This window comes from Colius striatus, chromosome 15, assembly GCF_028858725.1.
Source record: "Colius striatus isolate bColStr4 chromosome 15, bColStr4.1.hap1, whole genome shotgun sequence".
NCBI classification, from domain to species: domain Eukaryota; kingdom Metazoa; phylum Chordata; class Aves; order Coliiformes; family Coliidae; genus Colius; species Colius striatus.
The window spans coordinates 22,303,763-22,324,818 of NC_084773.1; the positions used below are offsets into that span (position 1 = coordinate 22,303,763).

Below are 21,056 nucleotides of genomic sequence, written 5' to 3' on the forward strand. Positions count from 1 at the left end.
CCATTGCAAAACAGCAGTCCCAAATATGGAAGATCTAAGGGTAAGAGTTCTGCACTAGTATTTCACATGCTTTGCAATCCATTCTCCAGTGCAAAACCTCCTTCACACTAACTTGTCACCCTTGGCTTCCTCTGCTCCTGTTGTCCTGTTGCTAATGTGATCAGGTGGAAATAATTTATTTCTGACAACAGGAATATCTCTTTCCCCTGTAAGCTTTTGTTTAACACCCACAGGATCCTGGGTCCTTCCACACTGATGGTGCAGGCAGTGGCTTTCAGCCCATCCCCAAGGCAGACATACTTCAGCAAGCAAAACATGTGCCTGCGTAAAAGGCTATCCCATGCTAATTTAAGAACTCCTTCAAATCTCATTTTTTTGGGAGTACTTAGTCATTCCAGAATTGAAACTTTTACTAGTTATGGAATTTTCATAGCTGACAGTGCTCACAGGCTTCTGAGAGTTAAACAAGATGATGACGTGTACACATAATGTCACATGTCCTTTGTCAAGATGGGGAGTCCCAAACTGGATGTCATGTAAATGTTGAAAACTAACTCAAGTTCTCTTGCTCCTGTTATTTTATTTACCCTAAACTTCTAAGGCCTTCCTCTAGTGTAAAAGCTTTTCTATCCTTTTTGAAAAGGACATAGTTTACATATGCACTTTTAGCATGCAATTTCACATCCACAATGGAAGATTTGCAAAATGAGGGCAAACTCTCCTCTACCTCTGTAGAAACAGTGTATGAGAAATAAGCCAGTTGGATTTATCACCCAGAACTAAGGGAAGAGGGGCAAATACTGTACAAGCCAAAATCTCTACAAAGGACCCTTAAAGGTAACTAATTCAGAATCAAGATGACAACACTTGTAATGTTTCCTTTAATTACTGCTGGTAGCAAATTCCAGTTGTTATTGCTATCAAGCCCCGTGTAAGCACCTACTATAAAGTATGATGATATTCTGTAGAGCAAACTGCCACAAGCTGTGGAATTTCATTATTAAAAGGAAAGATCCATTTATGTAAGCTGCATTCTATCTGCAGTCTGTGTTTATATCCTTTAACATCCCGAGTCTACCTGGCAATGAGCAATCACATGCAATTCAGCAGGCCCCAAGCTGACATGTATACAGGCAATTCTTTGGATTATTAGTAATGTTTGTTTCACAAAGCCTCTAGTCCTACATCTAATATCTCTGCAGAGGGAGGCTCACATGCCCTGTTAGTTACCTGTGAGGGAAGATGCTTTGAGTCTATTTTACTTTCCCGCTCTCACGGCACTCATGAAGCTGTTACATTGAGACAGGACAAACTCCTCCTGAAACCTGCTACTCCTACTTCTTGAAACAGAGCGCCAGCATCTCATTTTCATAGCATGAAGGTGATATCACTGCAACATTTTCCCACGTTCCTCTAAGTGAGATAATGCAGTGGAAGCTCATTACCTTCTTGAGGGACTCATCTTGCCTAGAAAAGTTCATGATATTTCCAATCACTGCGAGTACGAATTAAACCCTATGATGGCCAGCAGTGCCTGGACATCTATTTACATCGCACCACCTCTCAGCTTTGTTTAGACAAGCCTTTTGCCCAGTAAACCTTACAAAATGTGCACGCAAGAAGAGATAAAAAACTAACTTATGTGAGGAGTAATTATTGAGATGTTCCAGTTGGCTTGAAACCCACCTTTCCATTAGAAGCAACAGAAAATATCTGAATAACTACCCTTGCAGTGACGGTGATAAGTTCATCACCTACTTGACCCAAGGGAGTGCACATGCATGATTTATGGTGAAGTATGCCAGGGACAGACTTGCAGCACAACAGAAAGTTTGCTGTGAAGGTGAGTGACCTTCCATTATTTTCCTTTGATTAACCCAGCTAAAACAGCTGGACAAAGTCAAGATGAGGAAAAGTTTAATACTGTTTTGTACTATCGCTCCAAGAGCAAGGGAGTTCCCCAGCTAACCATAACACAGGAGCAACAGCCCTTCCTGAGGTCTCGGGCGACAATAACTGTAGGCCCTGCAAGGATTTCCAAACAGTGCAAGATGGACAATGGTTTGAAACAAAATACTTGGACAACACATAGGATATTTAGGGAGGAAGAGGGGGAAAAGCGGGGGGAACACAAAGTGAACAATCTGAGTTTGATCTGAGGAAAACATGTGTTGAACTGATTTAAAAAAAAAAAAAAGATAAATGTTTTGCTCTTAGGTCTTAACAGCAAAGGCACAATAATTTGTGACTCAAACTAACACATAGTCCAAGCAGTAACCCACAAATACTAAATACTGATTTGGTATATGTGAAACAGAAAGTAAGTAAACTTGAAGTCTGTGTAAAATTTTCTGAAATCCCTGACACAAACAGGTTATCAAATGCAAATGTTTCATAAATTAGTACCCAGTTAAGTGTTTATGCAGGTCTCCTCAGAACAGCGTTTCCAAATTTGACAGTGCTTATGTAAATAAGAGAAAGGCATTAAGCCCACTCATAGATGGAAGACAAAGACTGGGCAGCTTAAAGGCTTTGGTCAAAGCCGTGCAGAGCAAATAGCCGTGTTGGAAGGGGAAACCAGCTATTTGAGGCTAAACCCTGTAACACGAAGCCATATTTTTGCTTCCTCAAGAAGTCCTATGCCTTCTTTGCTCAAGTCTTCTATGCACTGGTGGCAGCATTTTTCAGTTTGTAACTCTCAAATCTGCACCATCACATTCTATTGGAAACCTCCACCATTAAATATAGTTAGCAACTGGAATGTGACTTTGCAGCTGTATAACAAAAGCACACCATTTAATAATGTCCTATTTCACCTAAGACGTTAACACAGGTGATGCAGGTCCTACACTGACATTTGTTAACTTTGACACCTAAGAAAGCAACCATGAAAGAATCAAGTCAGTGAGGAAACAGGGAGATAAACTTCTCATCTTACATCCAACCCTAGACAAACATAATCCGTTCTGACTCTTTCTTTGTACGACTACAGTTTTTATTTTGGTAAATACAGACCAAGCTCTCATTTTTTTCCTTCAGTTCATCATACTGGAAAAGTTGTGCATCTTATACAATTAAAACAAAGACATTAAGAAGTTGTCAAGGCTAGACAATTGTTTGAAGTAGGCTTGACATAACCAGAGCTAATTCAGTGCAAGACACAATTGTGTCAGACAGCAGAAAAATGGAGAGAGAGAAAACCAGTTTGGAAACAGTTCTCCTATAGTAAAAACTCAGTGTAAACATTTTTCCAAATCACCCTGCCTGCCTTGATGAACAAGAATTAAGTTGTCCAAAGGAGTTAAAGGTATTTTGGCTGCCCCATATAAAGAGAGCTTAGACATGAAGTTCATTAATAACTAGATCAAGTCTCTTTCGAGGGAAGATTACTCTGTGTCTGTGCAGACTCCTATTGCTTGCAGGCACAGCTCTTGCCATGGAACAAAATCACTAAAAGTTGCAAGTTTCACTTGTTCAAACCCCTTAAAAATAGCCACATCCCTTTCCTTAGGATGAGGAGATACAGAAAAAACCCCACAGATACGTAAGAAAACCACTAATTTATTGCAAAGCCATACCTTTTCCCAAGACAGTCTGCAGGATGTGAATTCTGACCTATTTTAAATGCTAGTAACAGTACTTTAACATTGTGATGAATGCATTTTAAAACCTTTACATACACATAGAGGGAATGGCAAGGAGAAGAAAAGCTTAAATACAGAGTGAAAACTGAGCTTACCATTTAAGTGTCCAACTAATATCGCAGTTCCTATGCCTAGAACCAAGTCTGTGCAAGGGGAAGGGTGGGATGCCAACACAGGGCTGTGCTGGCAGCTCTGCAGGAGAGCTGCTCTTACCTGTATGCAGCTTCGCTTCTATTCATGGACTGGTTTTACACAAATATTTTTCAAACTACACGCACTGGATAGATTCAGTGACAAAACTGCAAGACTACACAGATCAACTATTCTCTCCTGTAAAGCAAGCTCTTGAAATAAATTATAACACTTGTAACCATTAAACAGCAAAACCTGTTCACAGCAACTCCTTTGTTCTTAAAACACTGTATTAACAAGAGCTACTGAGCGCTTCAAAGACAGGACGGAAAGCTTTCCTCCTACCTTTGCAGTTGTGTCATTGGGACAATTAATATTCCCGACTACTACAGACATTCCAGCTAGTACAGAGCACACGTGTAAGTGACCATCACAGGGCACTGTCTTGTACACCCTTGTGCACATTGGCACAGCTGCTGTTCTGTTCCCCCTTTTCACACACCCCCTTCTTTCAGTCCTGAGATTAAACTGAGTAAGGAAGCTGCAGACTCTCCCAAAACCTACATGGTAATGGTAGTACTAGGACAACAAACAGTCTGCTTCAAAACCCAACAGCAAACAGAACCCCTTTGTGTCTCTGAGAGGCAAGAACAAAAGACAGAGCCGCCACTTCCACACGGACTCGCCCTCCCCGGGTGGGCTGAGGTTTCGCCGATGCCCAGCGATCCGGCGGCGGAACGCGACCCACCTTAGAGAGCTGCCGGCGGAGGCTGAAGCGCTGGACCATGGTCTGCCTCGGGCCGCGGACAAAGCGGTCTGCAGCGGGGCATGGAAGAGCAGGGCGGCAGCCGCTGCAGTCAGCTGAGACGGCGCATCCCGGGGCCGCCGGCGGCCACAGCGCGGGCCGCCCGCCCGGCAACTTGAGGCGCTTCCCGGTGCGGCGACAGCCCGAGTACAGCAGATGAGAGCAGGGCCGGGCCGGGCCGGGCCGGGCGGGCGGGCGCTCCCCTGCCGCTGCGGGGGGCGGGCACCGGCACGCCCGCCCCGCCCCGGAGCGGCTGCCAGGAAAGGCCCGGCCCCGCCGGGCGTCCGCGGCTACGGGCAGCGCGGGGCCGAGCGCGGCAGCGGGGCCCGGAGATCCCGGGAAACGGCTCCGTCCCCGTCCCCACACAGGCACGGGACGAGGAGCGAGCCCTGGGCAGCAGACGAAGGAAGGAAGCCAGGGCCGGCCCGGTACCCCCCAGCCTCGATGCCCTTTGCCCCTGGGCGTCCTTTCCCTCTTCCAGGCAGAAGGTGCTCCCCTCAATCCCCCCCTTGGGATGCTTTCCTACTTCTTTCCCTACACACTAAGTAAATAAAGAAATTCAAAGACATATCCTGCATTCTCCATTCCCCCCTCACACAAAAGTTTAAAGGGCGTACGAGCTGCTGCACGTGTTCTGTCTGAATTGTAAGTCAGACACCCGAAAACTGATGGAGAATTTCTACAATTCTGACTGAAAGAATCGAGGAGGGTCATCCGAAATCCAGCAGGCATAAAACCTTGCAAATGCCAGCTGTTCGAGAATTCCAGTAAAATGTCACTTTCAGGTCCATTAATTCTCAAATGCCACTACTAGCCCCATTTGATGGATGGAAAAATGTGCAAATTCCGGGGGAGGCCTGAATTCAGTTCCAGGGCCTGTGCTGGAGGGATCCATCTCACATGATGCAGGCACACAGCTCATTGTTGGAATGATCGCAAGCATTGCAGACATTGCAAACAGGTAAGCGGAGCAATTCAGTGACATGAACAGACTGTCACTGAAGTACGACAGATGATGCAGCCATGCAGAAAGTGATAAAAAAGATAACAGCAATAGAAATGAGGTCCATGAGACAACCCAAAACGGTTGAACATAGACCTGTGTCATTTAATGGAATATGACTTTGGCAAAGACATACTGAGTTTCCAGACTCCCTAAAAGAAGAATACTAGAAAAAAGTCTGGTGTTTACATCACCAAATCTTATCCAAAGTACTCTTTTGCAAAATTTGCCTCCCAGAACACATTTTTCGGCCTCCCGCATGGAGAAGGATGCATCTTGCTGTAATGAAAGCAAGGCTGGTCCTTCCATTCAGTCACTGTGTGACTCAGTATGAGAAAGTACAAAACTTTTGTAAAAATAAATGCTCATATGCCTTGCAAAAGCTCAAAGTGGCAGACAGGCTTCATAAACACCAGGTACAACTCCCATCTTTCTTCTCTTTGTCCCAGATTTTTGTTAATACTAATGGAATTCAGTGACTGACTTGCTGGTGCATTTGTTCTGCAAGCAGATGATCATCATGGCTCTCAATACCCCCCTACCTTTACAGGCACGGTTTAAAAGCAAATTTGAGTTTCATGGCTAACATGATTAATGTCTGGCGAATACTCTGTTGGCTGAGTTCTGTCTGGCATGAAAGAAAACAAGGAGTAAGAAGTTAAGCTGGAGTTGTTACAAAGTGAACATGTCCCAGACACGGCAGGAAGACAGAACATTTCTAAGCAGCCCAATTACCTTTCTAACAGGTAGTTCTTCATGCTGCCTTCCAGTACAAAGGGACACCGAGCACTGCCACATCTCAGCAGCTGAAACAGCCCTTCTGCTGCAAGGCAAAGCATGTGTGCTCTGGTCTGCTGCTGCAGGGTGGTGTGCTGTCTTCTGTACAGACAGGAGGAACAACGCATGCTTCCTCACAGCTTTTTGGTTTTGCGTTGTTTGAAAGTCCCAACGTCAAAAGGCCTAAAAAATCCATTGTCTGTACTAAAACAACTACTGACAGAGGCCAGACTTCTGTAGAGGACGTGAAAAACATTGTGCCTCCCTTTTTGCCCAGTACTTACAATATTGGCCATAGGCACTGTGGAGTTACTTTAGTACTACACTGACATTTAAACATGACAGATAAAGACTCAATTCCAGTTCTTCAGAAGCAATTATTCAAAATGAAATGAGAAAGAAACAACACCTCAATGAATCTGAACTGCTATTCAGAAAATCCTTTCATGTCGGAGACCAAGTTATAGCCATGCTTTGTGCATAACAGGTAGATATTTCACTACAGAAAACACACGAATTTGTTCATATGAATATCAAAAATTTTCCTCTTCTCAACTGTTTCTATGTTCTTTCTGCTGTGTCACAGTTTTAAACCCAAGTAAATTATTCCTTCCTGTATATATGTTATTTGACTCAGGATATCCAAAGAAGACATGCCATCAGTATGTATGACGATGTCAGATGGTAGAGATTAAGCTAAAGACTCCATGAAAGATTTCATATTCCAAGTCTAATTAAACAAAAGCGTACTGTTCAAACAGCATTCAGCTCATTTGCTCCAATCATCTACAACAGCAACAGTTATTTAGTGCCAACTATACAGCCTGATTTACTAGGAAAACTTAAACCTTAGACTGTCACTACACTACTCAGAACATGGAATTAGATCAAAAAGTCCACTTGGGATGGCACATTACTCACAACTGGCTACTGCTACTTAACCCACACAGCACATTCTGCACCACCACTAGAAGCATGATCTGAGTGCTCCATGAACATCGTGCTAAGTTGCAGTTGCAGTATTTCTCCCTCTTGACTAACATTATAAATGTTGCAGACCAGTATGTTTATGAAAACATACTCAGCCACAAGAAAGTCACTTAATTAATGTGTGGGTATTTTTTGCCTCAAAAAAGTCAAATAAGATCAATGTATCAGGTAGTGATTTGCTGTGTTTACTTTCACATGTTGGGCACATCCTGAAACTTTAAAGCCAATGGAAATCTAAAGGAATCCAATACTACAGGAAAAAAAAAATGAAAAAAGATTAGGACTGCCCCGTTATTGCAGACTCAGTGGCATGACACAGACTCAGTCTAACCAGAGCCTGAGTACCCATGATGCATACACAGTTGACTAGGGTATCACATGTGCTGCATACAGCTAGGACCCGACAGCATCGTATGCTGCACTGAACAGATCCACTGTAGCATTCTTTCACAAGCAAGCACTGGAAGTTTTCTGGGCATATGGTGGAAAACTACAGAAAGGCACTGGATGACTACCACCACACAAGTGACTTGATCTGTATGCTCACAAGGCAGAGAGATTGGTCACCTGAGCAAAAGCAAAACACAGCCTCCTGAGCAGTGCCACATACTTTACTCTTGGTAAATGTCTGGGCTGACACAGAAAGCAGTATGTCAAACTCAAGACCAAAGATGTACCCTACACTGCAAGGTAGGTTCCAGCTGTTTCAGAACAGCTGCTGAAGTCAGGAAATGTCCAGTTGGATGTTGACTACCTCCAAAACTACATGCTTTTGTTTAATTTCTGCTAATTTATCCATCCAATTAATAAATGACTGAGGCCCCACACACTTGAATGGTGTTTTTTTGCATTCTCAGCATTTATTCTGAGAAGTTATACATCATGTACAAATTTTTCAATCCATCTCAGACAGAATTGTAACATGAATCAAAAAGGGCTCCTTTTTTGCATTAGATTTAAATGGCTGTACCATTGATCCCTTCAGTATATTGACTTACCTACAGGGGAAAATATTTTGAGTAACTCTAGCCTATGGGCAAAACTCCTGGAATCAGGAAGAGCTCCCAGCTCTTGAGGCCAGAGTATGTCCCAAATGAGCTTTGACTACGCACTAGGGCAAGACTAAATTATCCAGCACTCCACCACTCACCAGCACTCTCCTCAGACCTTAGTTTCAATGGGAAGGAAGCCTCGGCACCATGACCAAAGGATCCCACGGTATGTTCCAGCTACAGCAAATCAAGAGACCTGAATCTCATGGCATGCTGTGGCATTCATCCAGCTGTGTGAGGTTAGTTGTGTGCTGATTCCATACTATTGTATGTACTGGGAAGGTACACCTCACTGCCATGCATGCTGGCATATTGTAGGAAAATGAAGGTGACTTAGTAGAGAATATTTGCCTTGTTAAGGAAAAATGTTTTGAGACTATTTTTAAAGCCATCAAATGACTCCGAGGCTAAAGATAGAGGAGATATTTGCAGTTGGGCCATGAAGGGTTATGAGAAGGGTCAGTGCAGTTCTCTAAATAGAACTTGATGGGAAAGTTACAAAAAGATCAAACAGAGGTGTTGATTTTATAATCAACATTGAAAAGTAACATCTACAGATGCATACTTCAGCACTGAACACCTCGTATGTGATACAAGAGCATTATTATTACCATTTTGCCCTGTCACTGGTAACTCTGAGATTTCAAGATGCAGAAGTGTGTTCTTTTCAGAGGAAGTGTCCTGTGCCAGAACTTGGAATCCTTCCTCACATAAGACCAGTACACTACCCAGTGAACAGGCCTCAGTTTTATAATGACCACATAGAGCTGACAGCAAAGGAAACTGATGGAGGTTTTCTCCACAGGGAGGAAGGTTTCTTCTCCACAGAAGGTTTTCTCCTTCTCTGGAGGTTTTCAAAACCCACCTGGATGTGTTCCTGTGCCTCCTGGTCTTGCAGATGGACCTACTTTAGCAGGGGGTGTTAGACTAGATGGTCTTCGGAGGTCCCTTCCAACCCCTACCATTCTGTGATGGGACTGAGACACTATAAAAACCTTCTTGTGCTGGTAGAGCACATACCAGATGCTCAGGGCTTCTGCACCTAGAAGCTGCATCACTATCCTCTCTGAACTGGGTCAATACTTCTTGTTCTGCAGTTTGACTATCTTCAGAAGCCTCAGGTACACCATTCAATCCCTACTGAAGGACATCTATACCTGAACAGTCTTGGTCTGGAAATGTCACGCAATTGCTGTTGAGACCACCAGGCTTATCAGCATTTCTGTGACAATATTCTCCCAGGGCTGAAAATAGCTTCTCTGAAGAACTCTGTCATCTTCTCCTGGCCTTTTTTGTGTGTTAAAAGATCCATGAAGGATTAAAGGATTTCTGAGTTTCATTTGGGAATCCAATGACCAGTTGGATGGCTTATGAAGGGAAGTCAAGCAGTCAGTAACAGCATGAGGGGCAAACTCCTTCCACAACTGCATCAGGACGAAACAAAACCGTGGAACAAAGGTAGCCAGGGAAGGCTGGTCTGTCCTGCCATTTTATCTGTTGCATCTGAACTTCTCTGTTCCCACACTGTCTGACAGTAGATACAGGCAGCTCTGAGTAATCACGCTCCCACCCTTGGGGCTTGGTGCCAAAAGCTGAAAGGACTACCTGGTACCTTCCTCTGTCCAACACCTCTGCCACAAAGTACCTCAGCTCCTTCATGAACATCCAGATCTCTTCTCTCCCTGGGGCTGGGGCTCAGAGTCTGGGCAAGACAGGGAGAGAGAGAGATAAGGGAAAGAAGCCAGCTGGCTGAAATTTAATCCACATCAGACTCAGATGAAACCAGCAGATTAGCAAAATTGATGATGACAACATTCTCTCCTTTGCCTCTGTAGCTGAAGCCTCACACTCAGCATTTCTCATACGATTTTTATCATCTGCATAGATAATCAATGGCTCTTACTTCTATGTAGACATGCATGCATCTTTTTCCCTTAGTCACCTTTAGCTAGGCTATCATAGCTCACTCATTCCTAGTATTACTGTCCTACAGCAATTCATTTCTGGGTAGTAGATTAATCAGTGAATTCTTCTCTCTGTTCAGGAACATAAAACACTTCAACCATTCAAAATACTCTCTCACAATGCCAACACTTGCAAAGCTGCCTATATACCACACAGTCTGAATAGAATTCTAATAAATTACATTAGATTGTATTATAAATAAATTATATATGGTAGAATTGAAAATTCTACTTCTGAAGCCAGAGACTAAAGATGATGCAAAATACTTGGACATACTAAACTTCTGAAAAGATAGTCCAAAAAGCTTACTGCATCAGAATGCCTAGAGGCAATGCATTAGATTGTATACAGATTGTATTACACCTGTACGCATGTGTAACATATAGACAATCAATTACATCTGAATATTTAGCAAATATTTAACAGTGGTGAAGTAACAGAAAGTTTTCTATATGCAAACAAGTATAAAATGTGGTTATAAACAACAAACAGTATGTTGTGGAAATTGGAAGGAAGGTGAAAAAAGAATCAGGAAATATTTAAATATTTTTGCTGTGTACCTACCCTCCAGTGTCATTTGTCAACATAACATTCACACACAAGACTTTCACAGTTATAGTCTGTTTCCACTCAAGGTTTGGTCTTTATGGTTTTAAAAATTTAAGAAGGCTCCTGAAGAGAAAACATTCTCCCCAACCCCTTCTTGCTTAGCTTGCTGCTGAAACAATGAAACTTTAGTAGCTGCACTTCTATGCTAAACAAAAGTGATGCAATAAAGTTTGTTAAAGAGGGTATACTCTCTCCTCGTAGCTTACAGAAGTCCAAAATGCTTGCAGGAGAATTTAGGGGCTTAAAAGCTTTGCCAACAAGTCTAGCCAAAGGGAGTATAAAAGCATAAGCTGTGTAATCAATCCTAGCAGAAACAAAGGCAGGGACTCTGACTGCAGCACTGCCTTAACTGAGTGGGAGGCTTCACTTTGTGCTCCTGGTTTGGAATTACCCCACTGTAGTCTGCAGTGCTGGGAATTTGTCCTCACACGGGCAAGGCTTGTAACCAAATGAGTAGCACATTCACAGACAATGGGATTACAGGAGAAACTGCTGCCAGCTAATGCTTCAGTCACAGTGTTATCTGTGAACTGATCCACAGTGCTGTGAAGTGTTGCCACCTCTGCAGTGAAACACCTGTTGTCCTCTTCAGAGCAGAATGTCTGCACAGTTAGGCCAAAACCTCAATTTGTTCCTTGTGTGGTAGAAAACTCACAAGTGCAACCTAGGTAAGGAGACTGACCTTGGTTAGGTCAGCAGCGTGAATGCTTGTGACTGTCAGCAGAAATACATGACAATTACACGGTGCAGTCAAGACAATCTTATCCAGCAGTGATTTAGCTATTTAGGATTGTTCAAAACTATACAAGCAAGATAAATATTTCAGTCAGATTGAGAAAACACACTAAAGGCAGCAAATGCTGTTGAAGGAGTTGGCACATTCAGATCCTTTCAGCTGGTTCTGATGAACCTCTGTGCAAATCAGCCTTGAGCAGTGCAGGGCTGTGCCATACACCGGCTTTTCCTGACGGCAACACAATGCCCAACAGTCTTCTGCATACATTGGCACCTCTGTGTGCATGGCCTGATTCTTTTTCTTAAAAAAACGACTTTGGTTACAATTTTTATCAGTTACACAAACCTGCTGAAGCATCCATACCATTTACTGATCATAACTCTGTTTCTTGAAAAGAACAGCAACCTCCCTGACTCAACAGTCAGATCAAGCGTGATGCAGTGCCTAGAGCAACTCCTTTTCACCAGCAGTTTTGTCCCTGGCTTCCACAGGGATTATTCACTTCCCTCTGCAACCTACAGCCAAATGAAAGCAAGGCACTTGTGTTCCCTGGATGGGAACAGTTGTCCACAACCCAAACGGCCGCTTGTCCTTCCTCTATACTCCGGCATACTGCTGCTCACAAGAGCAACTGTCTTCCTCCCACAGAGGGTGTTCAGCAGAACAATCTGTCAGTTCTTTCATGCCCCACTTTAAACACAAAAACTTAAGAGATGGGGTCCTACAGCACCCATCACAGCTCTGCCCTCCTGATCTCCATGGCTCATGAGGGGCCAGAGGCACACAGCCCCAGGACCCAAACCACTTCAGAGGGGATATTGCCATGCTCTTGACAATAAGCCAGAAATTCACTGATGCTTTCCATGTAAACAACAGCTTGTCATATACAATTCCTAGTTCTACACAGCCTCTCCCCCAAACCCTAAGCCTGTTCTCCAAAGAAAAACTCTTTCGTTACCACATTCAGGATGGAACAAATTGAGATTTTAGTAAAAGATGCCACATTTCATTTTCAAAATTAAAGTGAACTTACCTATTGATCTAGTGGCTCTGCCTGATATCCTTTCATGAAAGCACAAACTACGATTAGCATTTAGTTTTAGTACAAAATATCTTGTAAACACTTTTCTTGTAGAAAATGCTTAGTAAGAATTTTTTGTTGTCATATCCCTCTCATTGAGAGCTACAACTTTACTTACACATCAAATTCAGGTTTTAGCAATTTTCTAATTACTATTTTCTAGCATTATATCAGGTTAGCAGAATTATATATATGAGAAAGTGAAATGAATACTTTAGAAATGTAATTGAACAGGTAGATGCCTTTATGATAAACCTCTTACACAGGGACCTGCTGGAATAACCAACAGAGGTTTTCTTACTGCAGAAAGTTTGGAAGAAGATTGTTGCAGAAGGTTTGCAAACCTGTACCCCAACTATCCCAAGCACATCCTATGGCAAGGAAGATGAAACCATCAACTCAAACACTGAATTCCCCCAGCAAAGAACTTCAGATGATGACAACCTGCTGTAACACCCACATCCCTCCAATTCTGACCATAATGAAGTCACCAACTGTGGGACTCAGAGGAACAGTGGAAGGGTGAGAATAACTCGAAGAAAGCAGTTATAAGCTAAGAAGTGTGGTACAACAACTCTAATGGCATTGTTTTTATTTTTTCTGTAGCAATTAGATCTGGACTAAAGATTAGAACCTTAATATTTCAATTGCAGTGAAATTAAATTCTTGTCTCTCCTTACACGTAATGTGCCTCCTCTTTGCACATAAGTAAGACTTTGAGCCTGATGCCACTCTCGTGCTTCACAAAGGTTACTGTTCCCAGCCAGGGAAGAGCAGTGCCTGGTACAGCATGGTCTGTCAGACCAATTAAGCAATGGGAGATTAATTTCTGAGTTTGCGAAACAATCCTCAGACTACTACTCCTGACCTATCTCAATCTGCAATTAAGCCATTACAGTGACCTGCAGTATCTTATCTTGTCACAAAATGCAAAGAGTGCAACTCTATCCCGCACAGAGCCTCTGTGTAGAGCTGCACTTTCCCGCAGCAGTGAGTGGCACCCGCGGTCACAAGGGCCAGAGCTGCATTAGTCACACCGCTTGCAGCACACAGCTGCCCATTCAGATTTGCTGCAAGCCCTAAAAGCTCCTGGAGCCACAGGTTTTAAGACAGAGTAAGTTACAGCTATCCTGAAATGCTCTGGTACACCAGTCCATCTGGATTCTTGTATGCCTTGCTGTCAGGATACAGATAACTCCTACTTTTCCCTCCCAGATGAGGAGAAGATCTCCCTTTACCGTAACTTTGTGAGATTACTGTTTTAATATGATCCAGCTGCAGGTACTAGAAATAAAATAATATATATCATTCCCAGAAGGGCTTGTCACCAATGTGACCTATTAATATGACAAATATTATTTTCAACGTAAGCACAGTCCCAAAATGACACAAGTTTTTACTCAGGATCACTTATGAAAAAAATTTCAAAAATATTTACCACTTACCTAAGTTGAATGGGAAGACAAACATTATAGTACGATGTTAAGAACACTGCTTGTTCTTTTGAGAAATGGGTCAAAGCCTAAGTGATCTTACACAGATCTAAGACAAATTATTTAGAGCCGTGGTAGACTTTTCTACACTGTTTTTAATAGTATTAAAAACTCCCACCTTTTGTCTTTCCACAGGTGGTTGTCCCAGGTGTGTTGTATGGTGTTTAGGGCAAAGTAACTTGTAGAAAATGTTTCTGGCAAATTGCTGCTTTAAAAGACTGTTCATAGTTGGAGGGAAATTGCTTGTTCTTCCCCAGCTCTGCTACATATACTGAAAAGGTGGTACAATTGAATACGTTACCTTGTTTATGTTAACATGTAGTTTGTAGACCAGTGTTATTCCTTGAAAAGTCTCATTAGAAATAACTAAGAAAAGCAAGTTTACTGTTATTAGGTTTTCCATACTCACAAAGTCAACATCATCAGTGGAGAATATCATGGAGACTGCAAACTAAAGACTGGAAACTCTTATTGCAGCAGCAGACATAGCTATTTTTCAAAATGTAGACAGTAACAGAATATAGATTTAATCTGCTAATCAAAATCCACAGATTTTGAAATATTTATGAAAGCAGAGAAGAGTATGAGGACACAAGAAGTCCTGTCAGGAGGCTGCAGAAGTGAAATGAGTGTTTCCTTATATGGATCTCACTGCAGACAGCAAGCCCTTTTTTCCATCATTCCTGTAACCCAGAGGCAAGCAGAGGGCAGCCTGGAAATGTCTGGGCCCAGGGAGGCAAAAACCTGTGAATCTACTACACAATTTTATACTAAATTCATTCCGGTTGGCCTTTCTTCATGATACCAGAAGGTGTCAGCCAAGGGCTTTCACCAAATGTTCCAAAGCAATTCACTAAATAAACAAACTGTTAGAGCAACGTGTTAGATCAATGTTTGGTAAGCCCAGATGACAGCAAACTATGTAAGGACCTCATTGTTAAAAAGCCCAAGGTGTTGCACATTTGTAATGGTTTCAGTAATATTCATTTTGTACTTTTTACATAAACTAACAACATCAAAAGGCTTAATTATTCCAGTGTGGCAGTCTATACAAATCCTAGTACTTCTAGCAGAAGTGAATAGGCCTTTTACTCTTCTTTCCATTTAAGAAAGCAAGACTTCTTCCATTTTTCCATTGTATAGTTTTGAACATTTAACACAATGTTTCTTTGAGGTAATCCTAACTTTGTTCCTCCCGTATCCCATTGTTATGGTTTTGATCTCCTACAGGCTTTTTGCCACAGTTCTGCTCTGCACATTGCTCATCACCTAAAGTAAATGAGCTGGAAGTAGCATGCTAATGATGCTTCAAAAGTCAAACAGGAGGATTTAACAACTCACCACAGATGGAGAGGCAAGGAGGCACATGAAAGAGATGCACCAAGCCTCCCCTGTCCAGAAAGGTCTACTCCAGTCATCATACTGCACCTTCTGCACAGTGGCCACTCAGAACCGAAGGCAAAGTTATTGCCTGAAAACACCTGAAGCATTTTTATTTCTACTAAAATTATGGTAAGACTTCAGTACCTTTATTGCTGATTGAACACTCTCAGACACTTTCCTGTCAGCAGAGACATCATTCAGAAATCCTCGTCTCTTTATGAAGGCAAACAGCCCTCAGGTAACCGTCACCAGAACTAACTTCAGAGGCACTGTTTGCAATGCAATGCAAAGTCTGGGCATTGTCCTTACCTTCGTGACATTGATAAGAGTTCACGTGGACACAATTTCTCACCAAAGTACTACTACTTTTCTGTCTCTGGAACTTGAATATTGTTCTGTTTGCCCATGTCTTCACATATAACTCATTACACCACAAAAAGCTCTGGAAGTACAGTAAGCCAAATGAAGACCCAGGCAGGCTCAATCACTCCCTAGTCCTGGTTTCTCAGCTCACAGGGCAGCCTCCACAAGAAAAACATTTATGTAAAAATCTTATATTTAGACTACTTGAAATACAAGGCCAAGTGAAGTATCTTGGAAATACTTCAATTATTACATTATTTTCCATACTATGACAATCTCATTTCTCGAGTTCTATACATAGCCTGACAAGATGCAGCAGGATTATTATACATGCAAATGTATGTAAATGAAGCATTAGAACAAATCCAATCTGTGGTTTCGGGATAACATTTTGCCCTTCTATTTCAACAGCAAAATGAGAGAACTGAGAACAGGAACAATACTATGAACTAAAAATATTTTGTGCGCAGAGGATTATTAAGAATTTACTCCTCCTTATTCCACAAAGTACTCAATGTCCTTAATACTCATCGGGAGAAGAGAATCTCAGCACCACACAGAATCCAGTAGTCATTACTTCGGAGAACCATACAAACCTGAGTTAAGATCTACAACATCAACCTATTTACAAGTTAAAATAGTACCACAGTTCTGGACATTTACCTGAAAGGGACTATCCCACCCCTTGATAAGCTGCCCCAGATTTAACTCTGTTCCTCAGAAACTTGTGCTGTAAATACAGAAGAGATTTTATTATGCTTTTATTTGCTTGGTAAAAAAGCCTTTTTGAAATTCTATCAACAGAGGAACAAGGTAGCTCTATTGCCTTTGTAAGCAGCAGTGACAATGCACTACACATTGGCTCTTATTTTAAGTCTTTGTTCACCAAAGAAAACATGGAAGAATAATACTGAAACTCACAGCAGTCAAAAGAAGGGTAAATTTCACAAGTAGCTACAAAATACTTCTTTAAGTAAAAAGTGTTCTTTGCAAGAAAACAGGTACTAGATACTGAGTTCTAGATTTGTCATAACACCTGAATTCTTGTTAGATGGTCCTTTGGCTTCTTTCATCCATGTGAACAATTTTAAATAAAAATACCTGTAACTAAAAAAAACACCTTTTTCTGAGCAATTTGAAATCCTGCTGACTCTGGTTTTCCAAGGGACAATGTGTAAGACCAGAGAAGAATCTTGCTGCGTGACTGAGGGGATCTTATTCCTCCCCAATCCATAGTCATCTAATCAACATCAAAGCAACTCTAATGTAAGAGAACAAATTTTCATAACAGAAAAAGAAATCCACACAAGCTTCAGGACTGTGGTTTTTTTAACAGCAAACAATGGCAGGATTGCCTCCCTCAGTCCAAAAGTCATGGCCAGGCCCTCTTTAACTAAGAGCATACAAATCAGAAATCAGCTTCACAGTGTCCCTTGTCTTTACCAAAGGGCTTGTCCTCCAATGAATAAGACTGCAAAGAATTTTAGGAAAATACAGGTTACAGCTAAAGTTCCATCAGAAACTTTTTTTTTTTTTGAAGAGTGTTTCAAATTAAATCTGGGAAAGACGAGAGATGGTAAGAACACTATTTTTTTAGATCATCAACAAACCAATATGCATAGCTTTGCAAGAACATGTCACAGAACAGACTGTCACTTCAATGAACTCTTTTTTTCCACACAGGTTAGACAAACTAAGAGAGACAGCAGTGATTCTGTATCAGCACAGTAGCCAGGCTGATCTAAATCAGATTCAGTCAACCTGGCATTGCAGTTCAGTCTAAAGCTGCAGCCAGTGTTCCCAGAGCCTCTCAACAGCCTAAACATCCACAGCACCATTCACTGAAACTGCAATTCCTCACTTTTACAAAATACACATAAAACAAGAGGACAAGAAAAAAAAGACAGCTATGTAAATGCAAAGTTTTGTTGCAGGAACTACCTAGTAGCTGGCTAAGGAGGATTACTCTGTCCGCTGCTCTTCCCGGCACTCCTTGTTTGACTGTGGTATGCCATCCAACCAACCCAATGTGTTTCAAAAGCAGCTCTCACTTCACTGATCAAATACATATAAAATAAGCCACCTGCCATGTGAGAAAATGACTAATGCTTGCATTTTTTAAGCTCTCTGCATCACAGCTGAAGAAGCTTTTGAATATAGTAGCATGAGTGTGTGCTGAAAGAAACTTGCTTTCAAAAACAAGATTCAAAAGGCTTAAAAGAATATAAGGAGATGACAATGACCCAAGGTAAATCCGAGTAACTTACTGCTGCTGCTGTGGCCTCCTCTCCACCTACATAGACAGAAGAAGCAATCTCCATCATGGACAAGTTTGTGGGAGCATCTGTAGTAGATGACGATCTGGGCCGACCTGATTGAGTTTCTTGAGCAGACCTCCTGTTGATCTGTGGACTTCCTTTCAGGGCATCTGCTTTGCCCCGCCTGCTGTGCAGGCTCGTCCCTCTCTTCATTTTAGGTGGCACTCTGATCTGCTGAAGCACCCGGTTCAGAGCTGTGGGGTGGGTGGAGACACCATCAATTTCAGCACAGATGCTTTGGCTTTCCAAATCCATGTCAGGCTCCAGCTCAGCCTGAGCTTGCTGAACATCATGCGGGGAAACTGATGACCTTCTGCGCTGATGCTGGAAAAGGTGCTTCAAGCCTTGCCCAATCACATTAATGTTCTCCAAAGCATTATGGGTTATTTTGGATAATTTTTGCTCTGTTTCATGTTGTTTTTTGGTCTCTTGATCTTGGGATTTGCCTCCAGGATCAGGGTCGTCACACAACTGTTCAGTGCCAGAGGGCTCCATTGATGACACCCAACAGGTTTATTTGACTATTCATACATAGATTTGTCCCCTGTCTTTAAAAGGCTTGTGTTTGAAAAACCACCAAGATTGCCAGCCAATTAGGTGTGCAATTGCTTCAAGAGTGACTACACATGCAGCTGTGCCACGGTGATCTCATGCTTATCTAATGTTAAACAAAAGAGTCATTATTATACATTCATGCAGAAAGTAGTGGGTTAAAAAAAATTCAATTTGCAAAGCATGCCATTAACAAAACAAAACATATCAGTTTCCCAAGCAACCCTCCATGTGGTATTAGTTGCACCTAGGCTGTATGCAGAAGCCAATGCTAGTATGAGACAAGTCATTCATCATCTAAGGAAAGAAGCCCAGCACAAAGGGTACGGGAATGCAAGAAAGGTAAAAAAGCTGTATAAAGAGAGGAGAAGCCAGTGGGTTTTTGTTTATTAAGTCCATAACAATAAACAACTTACAGAACATGAGGTTAAACCTGTAAAGAGCATGTTAGTCTCTTTAGCAGAATTAATTTTGTGCCTTGACAAAGACCTGATACTTTGTGCTTCAAATGTAATGTCTGCTCTGCCTGCCTGATTTTCCTGTAGAATGCCCAACTTGACGGTATTTAATATATGCAAGTAAATAGAACACTTCCAGACCAGTTATGCATTTCCAAATAGTAAGAAGTGGCTTATTACTGCCAACATCCGCTGATGGCACTGGAAACTACATGTGGAAGTGTATCTTCAAGTAAGAACAGCCCAGTGAAATGACTGCAATTGGCACAGTCTTGTCTGTAATTCTCAGAGGAAACAAAAATGTCTTTTAAAAAGTAGATTAAGAAACCAATCTGAAAGGGAACAGCATCACATATGTTTAGCTCAGTCTCCAGCTGAGAGGAAACACATGGCTTTTCTGAGAGGGCTTAACCTCACCTATCAGCTGGGCTCAGGCAGGAGTTGGTTATATGACACTGCATCTGACTGCTTATATAGCAACAGACTATTGGAGAAGTACAGCAAAGGAATGAGGAAGGAAGGAAGGACACAGTATCTGGAAGTTTCACATCAGCACCATGAGATCACATGCTTGGAAGCTAATGATTGTTTTCTTGCAGGAGAAAGCTTTGATTAGGCTTCTATAAATACAGAAACCAGATCACAGAGGTCTACCTCAATCTTGGCAGAAAGTAGCCTATGCTTTAAAAAAAAAAAACCTAAACATTTTATTTGAGAAGCAATGTATGTTTGGAGCATTTTTATCTTAGAACAGCTGCAGAAACGCAACACGTTGAGGTTACAATTAGAGCACTCTCAAATTTGTGCATTTGAAACCTGACACAATGAGTTAAACAGATATTCCAAAATGCTTTTGGAGTTGGCTTCCAAAAACATCACAAGAGCTGCCTCATGCTCTCATTTTTTCAAATGTCATTGCTATCAGCTGGAGGCAAGATGAAATTCAGTAGTTACAGAAAGCAAAACACTGGAATCATACAGAATTTTATCTCTACTTTCAACAAGTTATAAGCATTAGGTCTAAATAATAAATTGGCGAGTTTAATCGATAAAACATTAAATGCAAAGTAATAAGCTGGATCCCAGAGAAACATGTTTACTCATATTCATGCAGAAATTGTGTGGCAGACTTAAAAAGTGCAACTAACCATTTATTTTTACATAATTAACACTTTCTTAAATGACTTCAAGTGCCTTTATGACTAGTGTTATGCTTTAACTTTTGATTTAACTTTTTCTTAGTATTTCTTTTTTTCTCATGTAACAGGTTTTCCAGAAAGTTGACCTGTGAGTCTCCACTCAATTTCAACTTTAACAAAAACCAAAACTGGATTTTTCTTTTCATTCACCAGACCAAATGGCTTAGTAAACAAACCTCACTGACTAAAAAACAAAGAATCCCCAAATTATTTTGCATATAAAATACAAACCTGATAGTTGACTCATAACTGCTGTTTTCATTTTAGCTAATTCCCTCAGTAGTCATTTTTTTCAGTCAGGACTCACTGAAAAACTGTAGTTCATATCAAAGATGCCCAACATATTCTCTAATCAGCATCCCTTTGATCTCTTGCATGCTTTCTATCCAAGCTACCACTGGTAATACTGCTGATCTTAAAGAACAGCACTTCAGTCTAACTAGAACTAGTCTAACCAACAAGTCAGCCTACGGTTAGCTTGCAAACAAATTACTAC

The 21,056-nt window shown here is 41.6% G+C and overlaps 1 protein-coding gene across 6 annotated transcripts in view; it reads right to left on the bottom strand.

Moving 5' to 3' along the window:
- TMCC1 (transmembrane and coiled-coil domain family 1) overlaps window positions 1-21,056 on the bottom strand; it is an 83,446-nt gene that overhangs the window by 47,165 nt on the left and 15,225 nt on the right. For 3 of the 6 annotated variants that reach the window (XM_062008737.1, XM_062008740.1, XM_062008739.1), the window contains one exon: window positions 18,301-18,545. In XM_062008737.1, the coding sequence (XP_061864721.1) occupies window positions 18,301-18,504 (204 nt within the window). In that variant the 5' untranslated portion in view covers window positions 18,505-18,545. Of the gene's footprint in view, window positions 1-4,524; window positions 4,715-18,300; window positions 19,007-21,056 lie in introns of those variants that run through there. The other 3 variants (XM_062008736.1, XM_062008735.1, XM_062008742.1) reach the window with 2 other exon arrangements.